Source organism: Nematolebias whitei, chromosome 14, assembly GCF_014905685.2.
Source record: "Nematolebias whitei isolate Nwh7 chromosome 14, NemWhi1, whole genome shotgun sequence".
Classification (NCBI taxonomy): domain Eukaryota; kingdom Metazoa; phylum Chordata; class Actinopteri; order Cyprinodontiformes; family Rivulidae; genus Nematolebias; species Nematolebias whitei.
The window spans coordinates 8,733,074-8,746,407 of record NC_056511.1 but is presented as its reverse complement, the minus strand read 5'-3'; the positions used below and the strand labels follow the sequence as shown (position 1 = coordinate 8,746,407).

Here is a 13,334-nt window from a genome sequence, read left to right as displayed (position 1 = left end):
AGAGGACAGAGAGTGAGAGCTCTGCTCACAACAAAAGTACCTTTTCTTATCGATAATTACTTGGCAACAATGAATCAGTCACCTTATTTGCTGATTAGACTGTCTAGCTGGAAGCCCTCAAACAACTCTGTCAACGCTGCATTCTGATGTTATCTTGCAAGCACACCAAGAACATGACTTATTAATCCAATTAGTAGTTTTTATCAGCCCCTTTTCTTTACTGATAGAATGGAAGATAATTGTCATGGTCAAGCAAACGCATGGAGCAGAATTTCCAGTAACCCAGAAGAACCAGACCTGGGGATTTTAGCCTCATTTTGAGGGTGCTCAAGCACCCCAACATTTTAACTCAGCACCCCTGAAAAATAAAGAAACCATCATTAGGATTTTGTAACGAAACTCAGTCCTCAAACTTTAGATTCACAAAAAATATTGAATAAATTTGGAATAAATATAGAATAAATGATGACACGTAAACGGGCCAGTAAAATCTATGACATTTTTTGCACAAGTCAGATCTTCAATGCCACTTGTCAATCAATACAGTAGGCTCGTCAGCAATTGACCAATTGGCGACCTCGATTTGGAGGGGGGGGGATGGAGTAGGATGCGTGAGAGAAGCGGAGCATGCTCTATTCACACAAGGAGAGCTGTCGGTCAGGCTACTTCTTGATGCTCTCTAAAATAGTTATTGAATCAGGTGTTTACTTACGTAGGTAAACGTAGATGTTTATCAACCTGTTAAAATACACCAGAATGCAGGAAATGTCATCTATTTGTCCAAAATTTTATGGGCGACGACCTTCAGACCCTCCACCAGTGTGTACCACCAACATTACAAATGATTCTGACGCCAATGCCCACCATGTTGTTCAAGCCAAAAGCCATATTCAGCACTAGGGGCCTAAGCATCCCTAAAGGTCAGACTCTAGAACAGTCCCTGCTGATAACCCTGTCCTGTAAAACCATTGTCAGAACTACTGTCCTGATCCTGCAAATGTCTGATTTAAATCGACCAAATCTCTCATCATGGCAGTTCACACCCAGCTAAAGAATTGGGACTTACTATAAAGACCTAAAAAGGCACTAACTGATGTCAGAACTTGGACCTTTGACCCAGCAAAATTCTGCTGAGCCATTTATCCTGAGAAGTAAAAGTGAATGGAAAATGCAATGATGAAATATTCCCAGTAGATTTTTAAAAAGTCTCCAAAACTGCTTTTGATTATTATTATTATTATTATTATTATGTTTTGGACTGGTCAGTTTGGTATCAGTTTAAACTTTCTGAAACTTAATTGATCCTAAAAGATTGTCAATATCTTCAAAAATGTAGGCACATGATACAAATTACCTCAGTTGTAGTGTCATTTAAATGTGACTGTGTCAGTAGTTGTGACAAAAGGTAAGAAAAATAAAAAAAAAAACAGCTATAATGTGTTTTTTGTTCTGAGAATAAGAAACACTGTAGAGATGTTCAACCAAACCATGGCAAGGATTGGACAGCTCATAAATTCAAATTAAAAAGGAAGACTAGAGATGACGTGCGAGTCTGTGTTGAAATAAGGGATTGACCACTCAGTCAAGTGTAAAGTGACTTACAGCGGACTTCCAGGTAAATGTGCTGGTTGTCTTCACCAATAGAGTTGCTGGCGATGCAGAGATAACGTCCGGCGTCCGTGAACTGCACATTTTTTATGGTGAGGGAGGACACCCGAGCGTGGCTGCGCACCACAACATTCTTATCAAGGCTCTACAAAGAAGAAGTGAAAGGAATTAGTCTGACATGCAAACAAGTCACCTTCATTGAGATAGACGGTACTTTGTTGTTCAGGGATGGGAACTGCGTTAATGATCGACAGGTGATATGGCAGAATACCACAATAATGATGAGCTGGAAGAAGAAGCATGGACTTTGGTTTGAATTTGCTGTTAGTATTACTGGTTATGTGATACGTACATCATCGCATCGGCTTCATGTTTTAAAATTTGGATGTAAACAAGATAAAATACTGTATTAAGGTGTTGAAATGGTCACCATACACACACTAATCTTTGAATAAAATATTATTAAAAACCACCCACAATGGCCTGGAGGGCAAGTAAAAAGCCCTGATCTACAAACTGCAAAGGCTTGTAATGCACTGTAGGTTTACATAGATGCTAACTGTAGCTGTATGAACACAGTTAAAGCAATTAGCTTGTTAAATCTAGCTTTAATTTTCATTCATCACCTCCTTGTCTCTTGTTTTGTAGAGCTGATGTGTTTAGCTCCAACAGGTGGCACGATTTCCCTCTTACTTTTATAATTATGCAACACAATCTGGTTTAATCCTTGATATATATATACCACTTTTTTTTATTTATTTATGCAATATTTAATTTTTCTTTATTGCATTTTTATTGTTCCAAACTTTCCTGCAAGAAAGTTACCAGACAGTAGTTTTCAGTAATATACTTTTAAAGTGAAACATGGTGATTCAAAATAAATAAAATAAAAACTCTAGCCCTTATGAATACAACAGTTTTATTTTGTCCCTGTGGGCAACAGACAATTCACACCAACAGAGAGTATACATCTCCCTTCAAGCTGCCACAATGTTCCCTTAATATTTCAGGCACTTTTTAACAAGTACTTTAATCCTACATTTTGTATTAGCATATATATATATATATATATATATATAAAGCTACATATTTTGTATTCGACAGATGGTGATGCAGATGTGGACAGAATATTTTGCTGTTTACTGAAAGTCTAAAGGAGTGTCCTGAAACATTTTGAAAGGGCAGCATTAATCTTGTCTCACTGCAGTAACATACACGCACACACACACACAAAGAGTAAATAAATTGCCGTATCGAGCACACTGCTAGAAAATAAACAGAGAAAGGTTAATGGAAAATAATACTTTAATGATACAGACGCAAAAAAGCCTGAGTGATTTATTAGTTAAGTCCAATAAAGAAATTTTAATAATTCAGCTATGACTGCTCATCATATCATATTTTTGTGGTAGGGACTTGTAACAAAACACTTAATATACTTTTTTTTTTCTTGATTGTCTAAGTGTGGATTGCTTCACTTTGCAGGTCTAAACAAACGCATTAAAAACTTTGTTTGGTTGTTTTTTCTTTCACAAACACAAGTATAAGTAAAGGTTTAGTCAGAATGGTGCAAACTGTAAATAATTCAAGTGTCTAAGGTTAAAACAGATTTTCTTTTTTATAATAGAGATTAAAAGAAGGAAAGTCATGTAATTTAGATGAGTTTATTTTTTACTCCTAAAGATCTGCAGTAAATAGAAATGACCATTAGAGCCAGCGTTCGCATGCTAATGTGCTAAACTGCACATAGCATCAACATTTTCCAAGAACTTAAAACACTGCAACAGATTTGTCCTGATTCATGCTCATTTATCCAAATAGAAACATCCAACAAAGTCAAGTCAGGTCCCCTGGATGGTTTGTTTTTGTTGAAACATTTCATCTTTCATCCAAAAGACTTCATCAGTCTGAGGAGCTGCAACACATTCAGTCTTATAAACAGCATCTAGGTGAATGATGAAAGACAAACCGCTCAGACGATCTGACTTAACTTTGTTGGACGATTAGATTTAGAATTTACAAATGTAAATGTTAACCTATAGCACGCCAGACTATTAAAGACATTCATATACAAAGTTATTTATAGTGGACTGGCTTTAAAAATGGTAAATATTTTATCTGAATTGTCAGATTTATTTATTTTTTTCAGATTCCATACTTACGTTTTTCTGTTCAAGGTCATAGACACAATTAAAAAAAATGCTGACGTAAACTTCTCTAATAAGAGTTTTGTGCTTGTATGGAGTTCTTTCAGGTTTTCTGCAGTAGATAGTTTAATTTGCAAGTTTTTAAACTAACAGAAAAAAACTGTAGGTCAAAGCTGTCAAACCAAACAACTCACCAACATGACCCCTGAGTGCACACCATGTTCAACCCTGAAAAACTTTAGTAACTTGTAGCACATTATTGTAGAGGGAACCCAACGGCCTCCTGAAAGTATTTTTTCCAATATTAATGGAAATAATGTGGTTTCATTCAACCTTGATTTATACAGACTAGCCTCATTGGGACACGAGGACTCATTTACAAGACCTGTTCCAGACAGGACATATAAAAAGTACAAACAACAATAACAATAGACAATGCAGTTACTTATTTTTTTTAACATATACACATCTAATACTGTATATAAGTTCTCTCTCTCTCTCTCTCTCTCTCTCTCTCGAGAGAGAGAGAGAGAGAGAGAGGATAAATGCGTCACGATCATGCGATTTTTTCCCGACTTCTCCTAATTGATTTGTTTGGCACAGCTGTTGACGAGCAGATTATTATGATCAGAGCGTGCTACTCTTTAAATGTCAGGACGCTTTGTTTTTGAAAGTGCACAAAAATCTAAGGAACTGCAGCAAAATGACACTCCTGTCTTAAAAAAAGTATTCAGCTGCTTTGATGACACATTCAGTTTGTTATTTTTGGTGTGTGGCTCATTTTAGCCAGTGTAACATAAAGGCAAGGCCACGACTATTGATTTGTTTGAACAGTTCTATAGTCAAATATACTATTTGAATAGAATTCATGTTCTTGCTACTGCAAAAGTACATCAACTTCAATCTCCACTCAAAGATATACACAAATGTCATAGGAGCAAGTACTAACTTACTTTTATGCACAACCAGATACGAGTTACTTTGTATATTTTTTTTAGCTCACAAGCTCTAAACCATTTTAACAACTTAGAAATACCAACTAAAGAGGGAAATATGCATCATAATCAATAAAGTAATTTGCTCAGAAAAAGCTAAATAACACTGTTATGAAAAAAAGCATAAAAAGCAAAGTTTTACAAACAAACCAATCAATTACTGATACCTATGATGCATATGTGACCTGTTGATCCATAAAGCTGAAATCCAGTCAGTTGATCAGAGTAAGACAATACGGGTCTGACGCCAACACTGTGTCAGATAAGCATGAGAACCTAAACTTTCACAAATTAATCCTGTCACAAATCCCAGAAGTTTTTAGAAGGAAACAACTATTAGGATTTTAGATATGATTTTTTTTATTGATGAAAAATGAGAGGAGGTGGGTCTTGGTTTTGTTGACAGGTATGAATGCACGGTGAGAGAAGCTTGTTAGTATGTTGGTTCTTTTCAAAGGAACTTGTTTAATGGGAGGCCAAGAGATTGCATGTCTTGCAACAAAACCCCAGCTGTTATTGGATTTTTCATTAATTTCACTTGTTATTCTTTCATTTTGTACATAATCATGAGCATTGGGGCGAACTGGGCCTGCATAAATTAGACCCCAGGTGATTAAATAGGTCAGATGGGCGAATGGTTTGAGTAAAACATACAGACCCCTTGCCCGTGACAGGAAGATGCTTCATTAAAAAAAACACTGTGTTTTGAGTTATGTGGGTTAGAGTCATGGCTCACTCACAGCAGAGCAGACAGTGTTTCTGTTAAATGTTGTGAAATTGCAGATCTATTTAAAACACTGTGCATAAATAGTTTTCTTCACTGAATAATTTGAAGTCTGAGAACTAACCAGACCATGCAGCAAGAGAATACCAGCATAGCTAAAAAAAAAAGGATAACTGAGATACTGTTATCGCCTATGTGTCTCAAGATTCAATTTGCCGACAAGAATAAACAGGGCCAAGGAAATAGGCCAAGGCTAAATGTGTACTGGAACTAAGTGGATTAAATGAACTGTACAATGTGTCTAATGGCCTACACATTTAGGCTACAACTAAAATGTAGAGCGTGTTAAATGTGAGCTAGATGAATTAATAAAAAAAAGGTAAAGGAGGAGGTCTACAGTGTAAGTTTGGGGTATTACTACTTGAGTCACGCTATAGTATTTAGTAGCAATACCTCATATTTGTCTGGTCGCGTCCAAGAAGCCTAAAGAGGACAAACACAAAGGAGGCAGAGACAGATATCGATATGCTGGAGCAAATTAAGCTTTTGGAAAGAATTGACAGAACGCACACTGCATTTATCTACAAAAATCTACAGATCACACCCGTGAGTATGATTGTTTTAACCCATTACCTTTAAACACCTTAAACTGTCACCAGTTCAGTGCAAGAAAGTTCTAAAAACACGATTTTCCCCACTGCTGGCGCTTTTCAAGACCATACTCAAATGGTTTCTTGCACAGACCGTAAAATTGCTGTGTGAGTTACAGTCTTGGGCCAAATCTTTTTTTTTTTTTTTATGGAGCCAGACTTTTTAAATCTTCTCAAGTGGTCGTGCTAAAGTTCTACAGTCTGAATTTGTACAGCATTTCACTTCAGTTTTAACACCTAATGAGTTTCAGCAAATTCTTATTGTTGATTGACGAGTCAATAAGCCCTGACCTTTAGACTATTCAAGCGTACCGATCGTGGCCATAAAACCCCGTTCCAAACCATGGGCCAGTTTCAGTCAGTACCTGACATTAGGGATGCACAATATTATCTGCATGGTATCAGTATCGGCCGATATTAGCGTTGAAGTTCAATATCGAACATCGGCCATTCCATCAAAATAACTCACCAATATAAAAGGTGCTGGTTTTGTATGACAACCCAGTGACAAGGATGCCTGCAGTGGCAGCACAACGTGATGACATCACATGCCTACCTGATCTCATGGCATAGAGGAAAATTCAAAATGTCGGCGATGTGGAAGTTTTTTTTGTTAAGGATGTCGGATTCCAAAGATTTTTGGACTATGTTGAGCCTCGCTACATCGTCCCCAGTCGGAGATATTTTTCCAACATAATCTTACCCGAGTTACAAGCCGTCATTTCCGACGTCATCGAGAAGCTAATAGCCAATATCACTTGGGTGAGTTTTACCACAGACGTCTGGACGTCGCGTTAGCCCCGTTAGCATGATTAGTCTTACGATACAATGGATAGACAAAAACTTTGAACTTAAAAAGTCTGTCCTTCATGCACATGAGTGCAGAGGATCCCACACTGCAGCTATAGGAACCTGGAACAAGCCTCCACAAGTGAGACAGCATCGCAGGTGACTAATGCTAATAAATAATATTTAACACTTTTAATTTAATACAAGTTAAAGTGCTATGCATATCATATGGCTTTTACTGAATATATGTCACCAGTTCTTAAGGCTGTTACACAATTTTTGTACCGAATAAGCCTAAATAAGAGGGTTATGTTCTGACAAAGGGAAGTATATCAAATATCGGTATCGGTTATTGGCCAAATAAGTTTTAACATATCGGCATATCGGATATCGGCCAAAAATCTAAAATCATGCATCCCTACCTGACATCTTTTCTTGTTGCAGGTTCATCAACAATAGTTTGATCCGTCTTATTTGACGTTTTCTGTTGCTCTTTCCACATCAAATACCAAAGATTATTGAAAACTTCAACCTTTCAGCCTATCTTGACTTCAAAGTTAGTCAAGTGTCATGAGGTCTGCACTAGATTAATTATTTATCAGGTTTTTAGGCAAAATATATAATTTTTTTTTTTTTAAATATCTTGGGGAACCATATAAGATGTTAACAAGGGCCAGATTTGGCCTGCGAGCCTCGAGTTTGACACATGTATCTTAAAGTAGGGGTTCCCAAACTTTTCCATGCCATGGCCCCCCCCAAACAGCATTAGCTACTGGCCGAGGCCCCTCTCACAAACCCACAAACAATACTACAAAATATGTAAAGAAACATCAATTTTTAGAATGTTTTATCTTTTATTCAATTAATTATTACAGCTGCTGAGCATACAAGTGTTATTAACTAAGATGTTTTAAACACTAATATATTCCCACTCAAGTGGCGCTGAAGTTTTGAAGGTTTGAAACACTCGTTTACGAAGATCTCCAGACAGGGGACACATTTTGGGCAACCACGGCCATTTTTCTGTACGACTGTAAAGCCAAACTTAACGTATGCTTCTTTATACCTTCGAATTTTAGCTGACTGTGAGTTCTGTGTTTATTCTGCAGCAGTTTCCACCACAGCAGGGCTGCTGGTCGGTACCTTCGGACTTTTTTTTTAGAAACTTCATTTTGTCCTTGCTATGCTAGCTTGAAGAGTTAGCGTGATACATTTGACCTGCAGCCAATCAGAAAGATGATAATGTTTATCTTGTCTTCAGCTTTCTAAGGCCCCCCCTTGCACCCCCTGGCGGCCCCCGCTTTGAAAAACACTGCCTTAAAGGACGGATCAGTGTCGTGCCTCTGAATAACAAACATGTCTGCCATAACCCTATTGGATATTTGGGCAAATCTGGATAAACATGCATAATGTGTTCTCCGTTTTTTTTTTTTGTTGTTGTTGAATTCATGGAAAATGTAAAACACATCTATAAAATAATTTTTTTTGTACCAATAAGGTCTTACTGTAAAACCATGCAGAGAAAAAATACAGGTATTCTCATTCACACTTGATGAAGAGAAACAATTTACCTGCCAAGCTCTATTCATTGTCCATGTGATTAATTCTGCCATGAATCACTCACTGGACATATTCAGAGCATAAAATCATATATCTGCTATAATCAACTTCTATGTTCTTGATTTATTTAAATTCTTTAAGGCAATGTTAAAGTTAAATAGCTTAGCAAGTCTGCTGCAAAGTGGTAAAAAAATAGAACTGACCAAAATGCCAAAGTGGAGCATATTTTTCAGGACGCAGCATGAGGTCTTCTCAGCTGGTTATTAATTAATGTTCAGTAATAAAGAATTGCCACCCTGAGAAAAAAACAAGGCGATGAAACTAATTATAGGTGAACCACTGCTGGCACTTGGGGAGACTTTTCTTACAGATCAGCACTTTTGCTGATCTAGGCTTTGATTTGCTCATTCATTAAATCTCTGGCAAAATAACTTTACACAGAAAACCTTCTGAAATTACACAATATCGTGTGCTTTAAAAAAAACACAGGTACATTCAAAAACTGCAGCAGCAGGTCGGTTAAATTACTGCTCTGTCAGTGCACATCATTATGAAAATGTCTGCGCTGCACCATCACACTGGCGTAATGTGGAGCGAAAATGGGCAACAGAGTGCAGCAAACAGAAACCCGATGATGAATGACAACCCACAGAAAATTAGAGTACTATTACCAAATGATCACAGACGTTTTCTGAGTGCAGCAACATAAAATCGAAATCGTTCTGACAGTGACCGATAGGGGAAAAAAGAGGGGATGACAGGCTGTGAATGGAAGACATTTGTTGACAACTGTGAATGGAAATGAGCAAGGCAAGTCCTGTCGTGCAGGTGGAAGATAACATTCAGAAACTCGCAATCCAGCCGTGACCGCTTCCGCTCATCGGCGGTGATGAATTGCGCAGCTAATGAGGGAAAAGTCAAATTTAAGAAACTGTCTGTGGATTACCCACGAACATAAACGTGCACATTTAAAGTTTTAGATTTGAAGCAGAGTTTCCAAACATGTAATCTTAGCAACTTCAAAATGTTGTGGCCTTGGTGAGTTTGTGGAAATCTTTGGTTAAATAAAGATTTTTCAGACCATGCTGATCATTTCAGAAGAGACATCAAAGTTCATGCTCAATAATCCAGGTAAAAATCCAACAAAGTTCAGCCAGGTCATCTGGATGGTTTATTTTTTATTTTATTTATTTTCCTTTGTTGAAATGTTTCATCCTTCATCCAAAGGACTTCATCAGTCTGAGGAGCCACAACAAACTCAGATCACAAGCAGCACATAGTCAAAGTGATTCACACCATCAAAGTCCATGCTCAATAATCCAGGTTGAAAACCCAACAAAGTTCAGCCCGGTCAAGTGGACCGTTTCTTCTTTTTTTTTTTTTTGACGAGACGTTTCGTCCTTCATCCAAAGGACTTCGTCAGTCTGAGAAGCCACAGTAAACTGAGTTGTGCTAACAAATGCTAACAAACTCAAACCACTTTGGCTATGGTTGCTTCAGAGGAGTCGATGGAGGAGAGGGCAGGCCCCAGAAACCATCTTATCACCAGCAAACTGGTTGGCCCACTATGTGAGTGGAATTGAGTTTGTTTGTGGCACCTCAGGCTGATGAAATCCTTTGGATGAAGGAAGAAAGCCCTCTCTCAAAAAAAGAAACCATCCAGATGACCTGACTGGATTTTCTACCTGGATGATTGATCATGAACTTTGATGTTTTGAACCATTTTGGCTTTGGCTGCCTAAGAAGAGTTGATGGGGGAGAGGGCAGGCCCCATAAACCATCTTATCACCAGCAAACTGATTGGCCCACTATGTGAGGGTGCCGTTTGTGGGACTGAGATTGTTGTGGCTCCCCGGACTGATGAAGTCCTTTGGATGAAGGACAAAACGTCTCAACAAAAAAATAAATAAACCGTCCAAATGACCCGACTGAACTTTGTTGGATTATCTACCTGGATGATTGAACATGAACTTTGATGTTTTGAACCATTTTGGCTACAGCTGCCTAAGCGGAGTTGACAGGGGAGAGGGAGTGCCCCAGAAACCATCTGATCACCATCAAACTGGTTGGCCCACTATGTGAGTGAGGACTGAGTTTGTTGTGGCTCCTCAGACAGATGAAGTCCTTTGGATGAAGGACAAAATGTTAAAAAAATTCTAACCCTTATCCAAGACTTGGGTAATTTCTCAGTATTATATGTGACGTTACGTTTGCTCCACGTGGCAGCTTGAAGTCACAATCCATCAAATGGCCACAGCTGACAAAGCATATAAAGTAAAGTAGGCCAGTGTGGCCTAAATATCTCTCAACCAAGTCTCTTCATGTCCTTTGGGACACAACAGGACAGGTGCTTTCAGTGCAGTTACTGTATAAGAATAGCTCACTCTCCAGCTTCTATCATCTCAAGCACCCTTCACACAAGAACCACGTTTGATGCAGGATAAAAATAAAAAATAAAGTTGTGATTTTGAACCACAGAATCAAAGCCGGCAGCCTTAGAGACTGATTTGAGGTTAAAATATTATGTTTAAACTACTTCTTGTTGTTTTTTTTTTGCTGCCCTGAAGCAAATGTTACATGAACCTTTATTACAACAAAAACCCACACTATTTAAATTGTATGGTTAGATGAAATCGCAATTTGTATTAATTATTTTGTTGTTAATAAACTGAAGAACAAACCAGTGTTTCTAAATCCACAAAACTGCTAGAAGCGGCGAGGTAATTATCTTATTACCGTTTGCTGCAATCACGGTACAACATTTCTCTCTGAACGACTCATCCTTCTGCTGCTCTCATGTCAGAAGAGGATGTTAAGAAGATTTTCGCCCCCAAACAAAATAACTTTAATGGACTGATAAGAGACTTAAAATAAAGTAAGGATGAGATTATCAAGCTAAGAACACTGGACCAGAGAAAATGCACAAAGATGGCACCCGTAGCTCTCCCTACTTGAGACGTTTGCCATGTTGTTGTTTTTAATAGTGTGAATGTTTATAAAGCATTCACACTATTGTGATACATTTTTCTTCCGTATGATTTTCAGCATCTTTCTCGTTCCACAATTTTTGTGCTATTTCAACAAATCATACATCAAAACGTTCAGCTCGTTCAAAAGAAGGGTGTTGTGAGTTTTGGTATTTGTGCAACTTTAGCTTTTTGAAATATTTAGCCTTTTCTGCCACTTTTTGTCTCATAGGAAATGAACCGAGCTCATTTTACATCCTTCAGCTCTTTAGATCTGTTTACAACCTTTTACTGCTCCTTTCACATTTTGTTCTGGTTCAGCTTCTTTTTGTGCAAATTTAAACTGTTTTCAGCTGCTTTTAGCTAATTTCAGCTATTGTGTGCTCCTTTCATATAATTTCTGCGAACTACAACATTTTTATGCTTCTTCTAACTTCTTTCTGCTAATTTCAGCTTATTACTGGCATTCTCCTTTCAGCTTTTTTTCTGCTAGTTTACACTTTTTGTCTGCTCTGTCAGCTACTATAGCTCTTTTGATGCTAATTTTAGCGTTTCAGCTAATTCCACATTTTTAAGCTCATTTCAGTTCTGTCCACTTCTTTCTGTTAACTTAAGTTTATTTTTGCCTCGTCAGTTCTAATTTCAGCTGTCTTCTAACTAATTTCCTGATTTTTGATGTTTTGTGTTTTGTTTATTTCTTCTTATTTACACTTAGTTAAGCAAATATGTTTCTTCTTTTTTTTTGTTAGTTGAGGCTTGTTCTTCCCTTTCAGCTACATTTCTGAATTATAATTTTTTTTTAGCTAATTTCAGCTGTTTTCAGCAAGTTCTTCTGCAATAAGCAGTCACACTTCATTTTTGCAGGGAATGCAATTACTTTAGTTTAGGGTTATTACCAGCGACCCTTCAAGATAAAAATAAAACTACATATGAAAGCACATTTAACATAGCCTTAATGTTTTTTTTTCCTTTCTTGCATCATGTTCATCTTAAAAAAAAAAGCCACTTGTATCTAAAGTGGGTTTTCAACAGCGCTTCACACGGCAGTGAGCTTAAACAATCTGATTTTAAATAATTGACTAGTTTTCACATTTTTCAGCTCATTTCCACGTTTCTGTGAAATTGGCACTTTTTACAGCACTTACACAAATTATTTTTAAAAGGCTATAATTAATACAGAGTAAAGCTTCAAAAATGAACGCTGGCTGGTGTTAGCCACTTAAATGAAATGGGCTTTATAGCAAACTGCAAACTTTCTCTCCTGGCCTTCACAAACTGAGTTATTTAATTATATTGTGATAAATTTAAAGGGCAAGTGAAAGTTTTGGTTGAAAAAAAAAAAAAAAGCAAAATAAATAAATAAACAAGATGATTTTGGTAAAACCAACTGAAAGATGTAAGAAAGACTAAAACTGGAGTGGAGACTTAATTATTTTACTTCTTTGTTGAAAGTTTTTATGCTTTGACAGAAATAAAAGGCATTTTAAAAGTAACCAGCTGAATAACAGTTTTTCCACATAAATCAATTTAAACAGTTCATTTTGAATTAGCAGTGATATTGAAGATTAAGATTACCTGCTCTCCTTCTGTGAAAACCCTGTTTCCAAACATCCAGGAGATGGTTGGTGTGGGATCACCTGAGGCCTCGCAGGTCAGGGTGACGTCCTCGTCAAACTCCGAGGCAGTCTGGTTGTTGAAGTAGGTGATGTTGGGTATCACTAGAAACACAACAGAATGACTTATTGAAACATTATTTTCTAATCTGGATCTCTTTTCTAGTCAGGGAGTCCTTGGAAGGAAATCAAATTGTGGAAATGCTGTCCATTGATACAGATTTTGAGTCTAAATTGATTTTTTAAAAATATATCTTAATGGAGGAGGGGTGGAAATGGAAA

At 37.2% G+C, this 13,334-nt stretch overlaps 1 protein-coding gene across 1 annotated transcript in view; it reads right to left on the bottom strand.

Moving 5' to 3' along the window:
- The window catches only part of ncam1a (neural cell adhesion molecule 1a), a 345,049-nt gene that overhangs the window by 68,159 nt on the left and 263,556 nt on the right, over positions 1–13,334 (bottom strand). Inside the window, exons 8-10 of the mRNA XM_037687811.1 lie at positions 13,015–13,157; positions 5,928–5,957; positions 1,603–1,753 (exon numbers count right to left, since the gene is read on the bottom strand). Of these exons, the coding sequence (XP_037543739.1) occupies positions 1,603–1,753; positions 5,928–5,957; positions 13,015–13,157 (324 nt within the window). The remainder of the gene's footprint in view (positions 1–1,602; positions 1,754–5,927; positions 5,958–13,014; positions 13,158–13,334) is intronic.